The following is a 14,105-nucleotide window of genomic DNA, read 5'->3' on the forward strand; positions in this document are numbered from 1 at the left end:
GTCCCACAACTCTCTTTAATTCTGCCAAATCAAAGCTGGGGAAATACCCTCAGTAACTGGCTTGAGGCTGTCTATATGGTGTATAATTTGGCTTCTGAACTGAGTGGATGTTTCTGTTATCATAGCTGTCTCTGAAAGGTATCATTTTAGGCATGGTGGTGTTGTCTTGTTTTGCCATCTCATAACTGAGAATGAGAGCTTTTCTGTTTGTAAAATAGGGTCTCAGTCTAGTCATATTGGCCTAGAGCAGTCCTTGCCTCATCTGGGATTACAACAAGCCTGATTCCCTGCACCCAGCTAGAGATTTCTCCTAATTGCAGAGGGGACTGAGGTGCTGAACTACATGTTGTGATTGGATTTAATGTTGGTTCATGTCAGGCCCAGATGTAAGGTGTTCTCCTGCATGCCCTCCTGGACACATCAGAGAAGCCCCCTAAGGAACATACTGATTTCCATGTAATAAAAGAAGGCATAGATTTGCACCTCACAGGTTGCTCACAGCTCTGATGCAGGAGGAGGTCTCTTTGGTCCCAAATTCTGCACTGAATTTATCTCTCTTTGTGCCAGCCTCAGAGGGACATCAAAATACGCAACTCTGGGGAAAGAGTCTAAAGCTAAGTTCATGTATTAAGTTGTAATCACCATTTTCTTTTTCAACTTGGCCTTGGAAGGCCAAGTTTTATAAATGCAGAAATAGACATGAGAACTAAAGCAATGGAGTATCAAATGTGAGACTCTCCAGTCTCTTGGTGTGTCCATTTAAAGTAGGTGCTTCTAAATACTGAGTGTAAAATGCCTGCATTTAGTTTCTATTCTTGCATACTCTTTAAAGATTGACCAGATACATTGTTTGACAAGGAAAAAAATAATACAGGTATAAATTTTATGTTGCTTTATTTAAAAAAATATTAAAATTCTAGCAACTTTAAAGAAACAGGCACTAGAAAAATGTTTGTCAGTAGACCAGTGAGTGCCTCAGTAGGTAAGAGTGCTCGCCACTGACCCTGACAACCTGAGTTCAAGCCCCAGAACCCATATGATGTATTTATTTTTTGTTTTGTTTTTTGAGACAAGGGTTTTTTGATGTACCCCTGGCTATCCTGGAACTGACTTTGTAGACCAGGCTGACCTTGAACTCACAGAGATCTGCCTGCCTCTGCTTCTTGAAGCCTAGTTGCGCTGTTTGGACATAAAAAATAAGTCTCAAAGAGGGGAGAAAATGCTTCATGAGCTGGATACCTTTTAATCATATTTCTGCCAATTGTTCAAAACACAAATTGTCTGTATATTAACACTCTTGCTTACAAAGCTCTTCCAAATTTGAACTGTTGTCTTCAAAGTATGATGCATACTGCCGAAGTCCACAGTCCTCGGAGCTTTCCCAGAAATTGCCTTTGGAAATACTTGCCCTTGATTGTAATTTTTAGAAATAGTTATATAGAAGCAAATATAGTATACAACAGTCATCTGACCTCAGACCAGCATTTATCAACCTAAACTATTCCCCAAAAAGGAGCGGTTAGTGTTACAGTGCTGGCTTGAGTCCTTTGCAAGAAAGGGGCTATGGAATTTATTTACTTATTTGAGTTGCCTTGATCTTTTCAAAAAGAATTTTTTTGTTTGTTTGTTTTGTTTTTCCGAGACAAGGTTTCTCTGTAGTTCTGGTGCCTGTCCTGGAACTAGCTCTTGTAGACCAGGCTGGCCTCGAACTCACAGAGATCCACCTGCCTCTGCTTTCTGAGTTCTGGGATTAAAGGCGTGTACCACCACCGCCCAGCTCAAAAAGAATTTTTAAAAAGAGTCCAAAATTCTCAAATGACAAGATAGGAACTTCCCAAGGTGACTTTTTGGGACAGAACACACGTTCTTGTACTTTTACAAAAGTAGTACTTTAGGTCCTCATGTCCTTGGATTTTGGCTAAGTGTGGCTGATGACATCCTGTAATGCAACAAGTAGCTACAGAGTGGGCTTGTTTGTTTTGCAGAAGTACAGTCCACCCAGCATCTCCTCCCCTGCTGTGTACCCGAGAAGATGCTGAAGTGGCAGAGTCTCCACTGCGCATCCTGGCTGAAACCCCAGACTCCTTTGAGAAGCATATTAAAAGCATCTTGCAACGTAGTGCCGCCAACCCCGCATTTCTCAAGTATGAGATTTGGGCCATATGAGTTTTAAGAATGGGCTTTTTCTTTAAAATGGGGCTTTGTGCTTGCTACTAAGAGTTCATCCTTGCTTTCGGCCCTTTCTGTCCTAACTGTGGTTCATGGGAGGGGACATGGCACATCCCATCAGTTAGTCAGAAGTGGCACCTGAAAAAGTGCTAAACAAATGTGATAAGATGGCTAGTACTTGCCAGTGTGATAGTGTACGCCTTAATCCCAGCACTCAGGAAGCAGAGGCAGGCGGATATCTGTGAGGCCAGCCTGGTCTCCAAGGCTAGTTGCAAGACAGCCAAGGCTATTACAGAGAGAAACTCTGTCTCAGAAAACAAAACAACCAACAACCCCCCCCCCCCCAATGTAGCTAGGATTTGTCTGTTTGGTTATTTTACCTGGCGAATGAGAATAATGACAGAAACTGTTCTAAAGATCATCTGAAAAGGATTTGGCTCCCCCTCCCGAGGAGTGTCTTCAGCTTATCAGCAGAGCCACCCAAGTGTTCCGAGAACAGTACATTCTCAAGCAAGACCTGGCCAAGGAAGAAATTCAACGGAGGTAGTGTCCTGTGTTGAACAGCCACCACTAGTCCTTGCTAGGGGTTGGCTTAGTGTGATCACCTGTGGAATCCTGGCTTTCCTTTGACCTTTACTAATACTTATTTTTGAAGGGTCAAATTATTATGTGACCAAAAGAGGAAACAACTAGAAGATCTCAATTACTGTCGAGAGGAGAGGTAGGTGTCAGAACCAAAGGAGAAAACAGTGGGGAATAGTGAACTGCATCTCCCTCCGGATGCTGTGCCACATCATATGACCGCAAGAGTTCTTCATTCCCTCAGGAAGAGTCTACGGGAAATGGCGGAGCGCTTAGCTGACAAGTATGAGGAAGCCAAAGAAAAACAAGAAGATATCATGAACAGGTCAGTGGGCCATGAAGCATCCAGTTCCCACCCTGCTCAGGTACTGCCAGTGTTCACACACCTATAGAGTAGAATAGAGTAGAACTCCAACCCTTTGAAGTACTTACTGTCCCCTAACTCCTCAGACACTGAATTCTTGAATTACAAACTCGTGTTTCAGTTATAATTCACAGTCTTAACCCATATTTCCTTTTCCTTAAGGATGAAGAAAGTGCTCCACAGTTTTCATACTCAGCTCCCGGTTCTCTCTGACAGTGAGAGAGACATGAAGAAAGAGTTACAGCTGATACCTGACCAACTACGACATCTAGGCAATGCCATCAAACAGGTGAGAATGGGTAGCCAATGGATTTCTGTAAAATGTGAAAAATAAAATAGATACTGTAAAGGTGTGTGGTAAACCATAGTCAAAATACCTGTGTTCTGTTTGATACTTAAGGTTACTATGAAAAAAGACTATCAACAGCGGAAGATGGAAAAAGTGCTGAGTCCTCAGAGACCCACCATTACTCTCAGTGCCTACCAGCGAAAGTGCATTCAGTCCATCCTGAAGGAAGAGTAAGTTGATGTTTTCCAGTCAGCTACTGTTGTGAGACATTTTTCCTTGGCAATATACCAAAAGGTGCCTGTCTGTCTGGATAAGAATCCTGAGTCTGGGATTTATCTGCAGAATGGGGGCATGATAGACAGAGGCTTAAGTGAATATGGTGGGATGAAAAACAGCGGCTCTCCTATATAATTTTGTTGTGTAATCAAGAGTATGTCCCAAGGACATGGTTAGCAGTGTTCCTGGGGATGTGCTCAGTGGCAGAGCATCTGTCTAATGTGAAATGCCTTGAGTTCAATTCCCAACACCACACAAAAAAGCCACTGCTGTCTACCTGAAACCTTTTTAAGCTATTGAGATAATTAATAAAGCCATTCTTAAGTTTATTGCAACGCTGAGAGTTTAAATCCTTAGACTCCTGGGCATGGTGGCACACAAATTTAATCCTAGTACTCAAGAGGCAGAGACAGACAGATCTCTGAGTTCGAGGCCAGCCTGGTGTACAGAGTTCCAGGACAGCCAGGACTGTTACAGAGAGAAATCCTGTCTCAGAGTTGGGGGCGGAAAAAAAAATCTTACAACTCAATACTAATGGCTTGTCCATTTTTTGAAGTGAGTCATTTGATGATTTTGCAGGGGTGAACACATCAGGGAAATGGTGAAGCAAATCAATGATATCCGAAATCATGTCAACTTCTAACACCACCTGAAGTTAACACAACTGAAGGCTCACAAACTTGTGCTGTAAAACAAACAGGTAGCACTATCTAATTTATAAAGAAACATTTTGAATAAACTTTGGTGTGATTATTCTTGTTATTCCTTTTGTTCTGTATAATTTGAATAAATTTTTATTCAAAATTTGACTTTGCTTTATAATTAATGTCTATGATTTATTTTTCAAAATTCTGGGACACAGCTTCAGCTGCACACTGCCAGGTCCTGTATCTGAAGAATAAGAGTGGCATCTTAAGTAGCAGAACCAAAACTGGGATGCAAAGGAATAGGCCACACAGTCTACTCAGTAGCAGCTCTTTTAATTTGAACACTCTCTTAAGGACATGCCTTCAGTACAGTAACACACAGACACCTGCCGTCTGCCCAGAGCAGAGGTGAACATCTACGTACAGTTGCTACAGTTGCAGAGTCCTCTGCTGGCGCATTTCCTCAAAGGCATCGTTGCCTTTCAGAGCTCAGTTTGGCTATAGCCATGTCTACTCACTGAGTTCTGGTGCAAGTTCTAGCACCTTAAAGGAAAAGAAAAATGTGTTCTGTCATATACATTTAGATCATCTTTTCAAACCTGCCAATTTGAGTTCTGAAAGGTAAGTATGGTACCTGCTTAGAAACAACTGAGTGACTGCCAATTAGAAGCTGCATGGTAAGGTACGTTACAGGTAAAGGTAAGCCAGGTTAGACATGCAAGAGAAAGGTCTGCACAGATGGAGTCCAGCACTGGACGTGCATGGAACCAAATTTTTCCTTTCCTGGTGAATTCCACCTTCTAAAGCAGATCTCATTTATGCAGAACACTTACGTTTAAAGGACTCTTTCCTACCTGGTGGTGTAGCAGCAGTTTATTTCATACCACAGACAGGCTGTTCTTCTAGGATGTGTTTCTCATTGAGTGGATTCCAGCAGTCTGCATTTGCCCCAAGTACAGACTATAAACATCCCCTAATCGTGATGTCTTTATTGCTCAATCCCCAGCTTCTGGAGAAAAGTCTGTAAAGTGCTTGGTCTCAAGGCGGGCGGTTGGTGGCACACACCTTTAATCCCAACACTTGGGAGGCAGAGGCAGGTGGATCTCTGTGAGTTCCAGGCCAGCCTGGCCTACAAGAGATAGTTCCAGGACAGACACCAAAGCTACAGAGAAACCTTGTCTAAAAAGAAAGTGCTTGATCTGAGCAGAACAGCTCATGGGGAGTGACAGTTCAGAATGAACTTCCCATTCACTGTGGCCAGCAGTGATCCAAAACAAATTAGCTTGGAGCTGAAGGACTAGTCCTAAACCTAATGTAATCATATTATAATTAATAAAATCCCTTTAACTCAGGATACTGTTTCTTTAAACCAAGTAGTGCTGTATACAAGGGGACTTTAAGCAATTAATGTTTCCATGCTTTGGCAAGCCTTTAGCACTATTCCCGCAATTTGTATTTACTTTTAAATTCTTAATCGTGAACACAAGACTTACAAAAGAAAATAGCAAATTCATGAGGGCAAATTCATGATGACTCATTACTACAAAGTCCCTTTATGTTATGAATTGGTGGTAGACAAGTGTGAAAAGTCTAGTTCTTTTCGATACGTCTGTAAGTCACTCACACTCCTTGAAAGCATTGTGACTTAGGAACCACATGAGTTATGCATAACTAGCTGTCCACCGGTGCTCAGCACAGCCTGCAGCTGGTGAGCAGTACACGGCACGCTTCTGAGTTCTGCACCACTTTAAAGCTGTTTGGGATTAACAACCTGTTCCACATGTTGATTCTAAACTAAATTTCCTCAGCTTCACTGTAAGCATGCTCACTTACACCACAGGTCTAAACTGTAAAACAAACATACAAAGATCTGTAAGCCATCACCACTTAAATGTGACACTTGTATGCCTCTAAGGCAGGCTGAAAATAAGCAGATTTATACATGTGTACTAGATGTCAGACATAGCTTGTTTTATTAATATTTTTTTCCACTGATCCAGTAACTAAAACACTTGGAAAGGGTAGGTGGTGCCAGTTCTCCTTTGCCATGGTACCTGTGGGCCAAGGAAGTTCATCCCGGTGTGCAGAGAAAGTGCATCCAAGGTTTCTTGTGCTTTTTTCCTTTAAATTCAACTTAAATTCAACCTCAGCCAAGTATTCAGATTCTCCTAATTTTGTTGAATTCTTTTTTTGCCATGGTCCTATAATTCTCAGGCAAGTTTCAGTAGCATTTAAGGTCCTCCAATGAAGATAAAATGGTAGAAAGAAAAAATATGCACTGAGCGAGGGAAATACAGTCAATAGCCAATGGCCTGCTCTCACACTTCATATTTTAATATAAAATACTCATACAGCACACTACACCTCTCTGCTAGCTGAACACTGCTACTGATGAGCCCTAGAAAACAGAAAAAAAAAAAAAACAACTTCTCTCTCCCAGTTTGTATGAACTGAAAACGTAATTCCAAACACGATGGGTAAGTTGCTTTCATGTCAGGAAATGTGTTCCGGAATCCACGTTGGAGAAAGCAGGCAAGGAAACAGCACGTTTCTGGCACCAATCTGATCCCACACCGTTGGAACTGAGTCCGGTGTCCTGTTAGTGTTCCCTCTGAAACATCTGTGGCTGCCCCTGCGCACGCAGCCTTCTCTCTCCAGACCTGCATTTCTCCAGTCTTCCTTTTGCTGTGACGTCTTCCATTAAGAGTTAAATAATAATTAATGTTATTCTAAAGATGAGTTAAAAACCCAAAATGCAGGTTACAATCCTGCTACCAGGGTGTCATGTCTCAGGGAGCTGGTTAATGTCTGTCAATTTGGTATCATTCAGAATTGCCCGGATTCTCTCCAAGGAGTCTGCTTGCCGAATCCTCTCTAACTGCACCTGGAGAAACAATGTGGCGATGAGTGCAAGTGACGCCTACCTACTTTGATCATTCTAGTCAGCATGCAACAGATTAATTCACAGATTATGCTCTTCGAAGAAAAGAGGAAGAAAAAGAAACCATACTTTTAGAATTCACCAAGTTCATCCATCTATATAACAGATTGGTATCCTGCCCCTCCAATGCCTACCCCACTTATATTTAAGGGAAAGGAGAAGAGGGCCAAATCTGTAACAGACCAAGCTTGTGCTTGAGTGATAAGCAGATATTTGAGGTAGTGGCAGAGGCAATCAGATCTGCAGCTACACTGGTGCCCCCCTTCCACAGAGGGCCATGGCAGTTCCCCAAACACCTCACCTGAAGAGTCTGAGAAAGTTTTACAAAATCTCTCTGGACTTGTTCACTGACATCTAATTCTGTCTGTAACCTCTGAGCTTTGTTTTTCTCTTCAAACATGAGCTGTTCAACAGTAGCCTAAAAAATAAAAGTTTTGAGAGAAGATTAATGCCAAAGAGTCAGATTTCCTAAAATTACTTAGGAATTTTGGTTACTGACTACAGGGAACTTGTCAACTTTTCTTTTTTCTTTTTCGTACTAAGGATTGAACCCAGAGCCATAGCTTGTTGTTAGGCAAGCACCCTGCACCATTAAGCTATATCCCCAACTCTTCCTACTACTAGAGCAGAGACCTGAGTGATGCCTCCATATTCCATTAATCTTTTATCTTTATTAATTTTTTTCATTTTTTACATCCCAACTGCAGCTCCCGCTCCTCCCACTTCTCCTCTGTCCCCCTTCCCCAATCTACCCCTCCTCCACCTCTGTTCAGAAAGGGGCAGGCCTCCCATGAATGCCAACAAAGCATGGCATATCACATTGAAGTAGAACTAAGCTCCTCTCCTTGCATTAAGGCTGGGCAGAGCAACCCAGCATTAGGAACAGGTTCCCAAAGGTAGCCAAAGTGTTAGGGACAGGCCCCGCCCCCACTGCTAGGAGTCCCACAAGTCGACCAAGCCACATGACCATCACATATGCAGAGGGCCTAGGCCGGTTCTATGCAGGCTTCCTACTCTGTCATAGTCTGAGCTCCCATGAACAAGCCAATTGCTTCTATGAGTTACCTTGTGATGACCCTGACCACCCTGGCTTATACATTCCTTTCTGTTAGTATTTTTTAATTACATTTTTATTTTTCTACTGATTGGGCGCATGTGTGTTTGTGTGTGTGCATGCTACAGCACAGAAGTGGTGGTCACAGGACAAGTTGCTGGAGTCAGCTCTCTTTTCACCATGTGGGCCCCAGGGATTAAACTCGGGCTTGGCAGCATGTACCTCTAGCTGCCTCACTGGTTCCCACCTTTATTTAAGACAAGGTCTCCTGTAGCCCAAACCAGCCCCTGCACTTGCTCTATTGTAGCTGAAAATGAGCTTTAATTTCTGATCCACCTGTCTCTATCTTTCTTGTGAGATTACAGATTGTGCCAACACACCCAGTTTTCTGCAGTGCCAGGCAAATGCTCTACCAGTTGAGCTTTATTCCTACTCCCAGTACCTCTTTTCCATTTGTGTGTGGAGTAGGGTGGCTAGGGAAACACTCACAGATGACAATCAGGAGGACAACCTTACCAGAGAGCTGGTTCTCTCCTACCACTATGTGAGCCCCAAGGATCAAATGCCAGTTATCCAGCTTGGCAGCAAGCACCTTTACCTGCTGATCTGTTTCCCCAACCCATTCTCTCTTTCCATAGGGCAACAGTGCCAGTTGGGTAGGTTACTTGCTCTAGGTATGAAACCAGGATAAGAAATGTATTCAAAGATCAACAGCTGTCATAGTAACACGGACAGAGATTTAAAAGGGAATTTCCTCTGACAATTACTAGGATCAAACATTGAATTAATATGAGCCATTCAGCCTCAGCCACCTCCAGCCTTCCTTACTGAAAATCATGGAAGCCTTTTTCTAAAAACAAGAATCTACAGACCGCCAACACAACTCATTAAAACCATGTCTAGGCAATGTCCACCATAAGCAGTCATGTACATTTGTATTCTATACAAACTCAAGATAATCTGGAAATCTGCTTCAAAGCAGTCTTAGCATTTGATACAGGGATGGAATGGAGTAACGTTTTCCAAACAGTTCCTCCTCCTTCCATCTCTGGGGACTGACCCTCACACACGCTAGGCAAGCACACTACCACTAGACTACATCGAGTCCCTACTCCACCTTTTCCATCCTTTTTTCCACCTTTTCAATTTTTATTTTTTTTTAAAAAAGAAACACTCCAACTAAGTTGCCAAAGTTGGCCTTAAACTACCTGGTAGCCTTTTTAAGGCCTCTGAACTAGCAATCTTCCTGCCTTGGCCTCCAGTAACAGGAACTGCAGGCAGGCCTACACCCAGCTCAGAGGAATGCTTCCAGCAGAACACTGTCCAAGTTAGGCTCAATATATGTTTATAGCATTATGTACATATAAGTGGTTGTTTGTATATGTGTATGTGCGCAATGTGTGCACCAAAAAGTATGTCAAATCTGGAAGTGGAATTACAGACTGTTGTGAGCCACCACTGTGTGCTGGGAACTGAATGCTAGTCCAGAGCAAAAGTAGCCAGTGCTCTTAACCACTAAGCCATCTCCCTAGCACCTTTGTTTTTTGTAATTTTTGTTTGCTTAAGAAAGGGCCTCACTAGGTAGATCAGACTGGCCTTGAACTCACAGAGATCTACCTACCTCTGCCTTCCTAGTGCTAGGATTAAAGGTCTGTGCTGTCATTATCTTAGCCTTGTTTTTTAAATTAAATGACCAATAAACATAATTACCTTAGCAGCAGTTTCCTTCTTCAACTGTTCCTCTAAATTAACCTTTATTTCTTGGAGACTCTCAAGTTGTTGTGACTTCTCTCTTAATGTAGACTCCAACTGTGAAAAGGCAATCAAAAGGGAAAACTGAAATCCACAGAAATTTTGAAGGTGTCTGCAACCCAGAGTACTGTGCCCAGACTCAGGTTTGCTCTTGGCTGTGCCTGGAATGCTCTTCTAAAGCTTCAGAGTATAGATTCTTCTTGTTCTTCCAAACCTGGTCTTTACCTCTCTCTGTATTAGGTACCTATCATGTTCTAATTCTAAGGCCTGAAACTGAGAAGTCAGGAGAAACAGACAGGGAAATAACTAATGCATATCAACATAAAGGGATCAGCATTTAATTCAGGGAGAAAATTTAGACAGTATTTTCTAGAAAAGATGATGGCTGACTTTTACTTTTAGTATTGGGGATTGAACCTGGGGTCTCAGAGGCTAGGCAAGCATGCTATCATCTCCACGCACAACTCCTTTTGAAACAGGATCTTGCTTTTTGTTGTTGTTGTTTAGGCTGGTTTTGAGCTCTGTAGCCTAGGCAGGCCTTGAACCTGAGGTTTTCCTGTTTCCTCTCTTTGCACTGCCAGCATGGATTAACATTTTCACAGGGGAAGCGATGGGTGACAAGGTAAAGAAAGTAAAGAGATGTTCTAAAAACAGAATGGCTGCCCTGCCCAAGGACGGTGAGCTCTGGCCGCCTGCAGCAGTGTGGAACTGTGAGAGACCTCTGCACTAAGGACTTGTCCTCAACTGCTGAAGACTTCAAAAACACTGAGACAGCCTGGCTTCAATAGAGAGAGGAACTGGAACCGGCTCCAGACCAGAGGTCTCTTAGGAAACAAGTCAGGCTGTGACAACAGGCCAGTGAAAAGTCATATCTCAGGACAGAGCTACAAATGAATACAAATGAATTCAATTCCCAGAACCACCAAAAAAAAGTAAAAAGTAAAGTCTGAACCCAAACTGGCAGGGAGGAACAACGCAGCACATGAGCCTGGCGTCTCTTTTTCAGTGCTAAGAAAGCACTCTTCTACTGAGCTGCACCCCAGGTCTGAGCCCCGGTCATCTCGAGTGTGCCCTAGAGACCCTAGCAGAGGGAAACAGGCCGACTGTAGAGACTGCTGGGGAGGTCAGGTTGAGGGCAGCACTCTTTCAAGAACCTTGGAAAAATAATGACTTAGCAGAGTAGTATAATTCAAGGAGAAACTATGTTTTGTTTTGTTTTTTCTTTCGAAAGGCCATCTTCCTATGTACCACAGGCTGGCCTCAAACTTGAATCTTCAGCTTCTTGAGTGCTAGAACTACAGATGTGAGTCCCACATCAATCTTATTTTTTCCCTCTTAATGGGAAATAGCTGGGCAATTGTGTACACAATGGGATCAATCAAGAGGTAGACGGCCAAAGCTAGAGAACACAGGGGCCAGTGAAAGCACCTATCAGCATTACACTATGGTGAGAAACAGGTCATCATTTTATCTCAAAGAGAAGGCTGATAATAAAGTAGGAGGGCAGGTAACCGGAACCTGGGCTACAAGCGGCCCTGTCTAACGACTGAGCAGAGAAGGCTGAGATGAAAGTAACTAAAGAGCTATTGTGAAGAATGCAAGAGACACAGCTCAGATAAATGGCAGAGTGCCTAGGGACACTGGAGCCCACGGCAGCAAGGGCCTGAGATGCCACCAATTCTGGGAGCATTGGCTTTTTGGAACAACAGGCCTAATCCAGAAATGGGCAACAGTTGAGTGAGGGCAGCAAAAGAAGACATAAGGGTGCAAGAGTGTGGGCTGGAAGCCAACTAAAGAGCCCTGTAAGTCAAGTGAGGTGCAGCTCAGGAGGAAAAAAAAGAAAGCCTGGAAGTTGTTGCTTCAAGTTTTGGGAACTGGAAGAGGCACTCGAGTAAAACAGGAAGAGACTGGAGTTAGAATGAGAAGGTACAGAAGCATGCCAAGCAGGGCAGCTACTGGAGGCAAAGGTCTTTTGAGTCAAGGACCCAGAGGCTAGGGAGTAGCATGGGTTCATCTACCACCCTGTTAAGGGCAGTGAGGAAGTATCACGTCCTGTGAGTATGATCCTACCCATACTTGCAGTGCATCAGTCACGGAGGACCTCGGCAGGCTGATGTCCCTCTGCATCTATACTCTGCCCATCACCACATGCATCAGTCAGGGAGGACCACGCCAGGCTACCCATTCTGTTCCCACAGGCAGAAGTTTCTTAAAAGCAGGGACTATGCCTCAGCTATCTTCATTTCTTTGTTCTAGCACAGGATTTAATAAGCAACCAGCGTGTTGACAGAATTAAACTTGTGACTCACCTGTCCATTTTCAACCTTTATTCTTTCTAATTCAGCTTTTAGGCTAGAAATGGAAGCTAGGACAAAAGGGAGAAATATTAGCAATCATTTATTATTTTTATCATTTTTTCCCCCTTAAAATGTCCCCAAAGGAGTCAGAGATACACTATAGAGGAAAGTGCTCTCTCTCAAACTGTCCCAGAGAACTGACCTTATAACCAAGCTCAGGGAAAGATCAACTACACATGCACACTTTGTAGCAACCTAAATTTCTACCTAGTATCTATACCTAACTGTAAGAAAGCAATGTTAGCAATAAAGTTCTGTAAAGAAATGCTGCCCATCTGACCCTGTCACCCGGTGGCCTTTGGCTCCATTACCATCAGAGCTCAGAAAGAATGTGGGGGGAGGGCATTCACAGCCACTGTCCATCTGAACACCTAGGACAAAGGTTCTTTCCTATACTTCTGCTTTCCATACCCACAGTCATGCATTATCTCAGGGTTATTTACTGTTTGTTAGCTTGCTCTTTGAGATAGGGTCTCCTGCAGTCCTGACTAGCCTTGAACTTCTTCTGACCATCCTGTACCCAGCCAAGGACCTCACCAACAAAGTTACACCCCCAGTCCCCAAGCGACACTTTCTTCTCACCTATTTCCTCCTTGCAGTTCTCTATTTCCAGCTGGAGAGTCTCTTCAAGGTTTTCTTTTAAACACTGTTCTGCTTGGATCTGTTCTTTTAGGAACAGTATTTCAGCCTTCAGCTTCTCCTCCCTGTGGTCTGCTGCTGTCCGCACATGAATGATGTTCTCACGGTATTTTAACACAAATTCCTGGAGCACCTGCATTCAGTACACAGAGGTTACTGGATTTGTGAAGGTGAGAAAAACTGGAGATTTGTTCCACATGATTCAAATACTTAGACTGTGACTGTCGATGACCACAGTGTTGTGAAAGCACACGTCTTTGCATATAAACATCTAACATGGCCGGAAAATTGTGTTGTGAATTTTCCCCACAAAGCCGTTATATGTGCAGAAAAAAAAATGTTATGTAACTTTCCACACAAATTCACTAGGAAGAATGACTTTATGAAGATAGAAAGAAAAAAACTCAGGAAAAAGTGTAAACTCAGGATAAAATACATTGAACTTACCTGTTCACACAGTCAAACTCTCACTGAAAAATCTCCTTAGGCAAAGTACTGTATCAGGAAGTAATGACCTCCTGGCCCCACAAGAAAGGCTTTCTGAGGTGACAAGCTTATATGCTTCCCACCAGTGTGTTTTGTTTAGAGAGGCTGGCCTCAACTCACAGAACTCCACCTGTCTTTGTCTCCAAGTATGCCACCACACCTGGCTTTTTTCCCCCAAAATTTTAAATCTTCTAGAAATGTAATCATATCCTAAAGCAAACCCAAAATGGCATTCCCAAATAGCTTCCTAATTAATTACATTTACCTAGATTTTAGGGGATGGGGCTTGGGTATGTTGCACCAGCTGGCCTGGACTAGTTTCAGATTCATGAACTCTTGCCTCAAGTCTCTAGAGTGTTGGGATTGCAGGCAAGCACCACCATGTTCATCTTAGATAGCTTTTAAATCTAGAAATAAAAATTCTCTAGAGAACAGAACACAAAAACTTTCCAGCAAGAAAAGGAAAGTTTTACCAGAGATGAAGGTGGTGGTGACATCATTTAAAGTTCACAACAAAGGCACAAGTCTCAAGTCTTCTTTATCAGTAGT

The 14,105-nt window shown here is 43.0% G+C and overlaps 2 protein-coding genes across 4 annotated transcripts in view; one reads left to right on the top strand and one right to left on the bottom strand.

Moving 5' to 3' along the window:
• The window catches only part of Nup88 (nucleoporin 88), a 27,938-nt gene extending 23,449 nt beyond the window's left edge, over positions 1-4,489 (top strand). For both annotated transcript variants that reach the window (XM_048448577.2, XM_048448578.1), the window contains exons 11-17: positions 1,986-2,144; positions 2,587-2,712; positions 2,825-2,890; positions 2,996-3,076; positions 3,278-3,404; positions 3,516-3,634; positions 4,260-4,489. In XM_048448577.2, coding sequence (XP_048304534.1) covers positions 1,986-2,144; positions 2,587-2,712; positions 2,825-2,890; positions 2,996-3,076; positions 3,278-3,404; positions 3,516-3,634; positions 4,260-4,323 — 742 coding nt within the window. In that variant the 3' untranslated portion in view covers positions 4,324-4,489. The remainder of the gene's footprint in view (positions 1-1,985; positions 2,145-2,586; positions 2,713-2,824; positions 2,891-2,995; positions 3,077-3,277; positions 3,405-3,515; positions 3,635-4,259) is intronic.
• Rabep1 (rabaptin, RAB GTPase binding effector protein 1) overlaps positions 1,986-14,105 on the bottom strand; it is a 100,139-nt gene continuing 88,019 nt past the window's right edge. For both annotated transcript variants that reach the window (XM_085695224.2, XM_085695223.2), the window contains 5 exons: positions 13,014-13,203; positions 12,384-12,439; positions 10,033-10,131; positions 7,570-7,686; positions 1,986-7,211 (listed from right to left, as the gene is read on the bottom strand). In XM_085695224.2, the coding sequence (XP_085551350.1) occupies positions 7,110-7,211; positions 7,570-7,686; positions 10,033-10,131; positions 12,384-12,439; positions 13,014-13,203 (564 nt within the window). In that variant the 3' untranslated portion in view covers positions 1,986-7,109. The remainder of the gene's footprint in view (positions 7,212-7,569; positions 7,687-10,032; positions 10,132-12,383; positions 12,440-13,013; positions 13,204-14,105) is intronic.

This window comes from Myodes glareolus, chromosome 9, assembly GCF_982192425.1.
Source record: "Myodes glareolus chromosome 9, mMyoGla1.1, whole genome shotgun sequence".
NCBI classification, from domain to species: Eukaryota; Metazoa; Chordata; class Mammalia; order Rodentia; family Cricetidae; genus Myodes; species Myodes glareolus.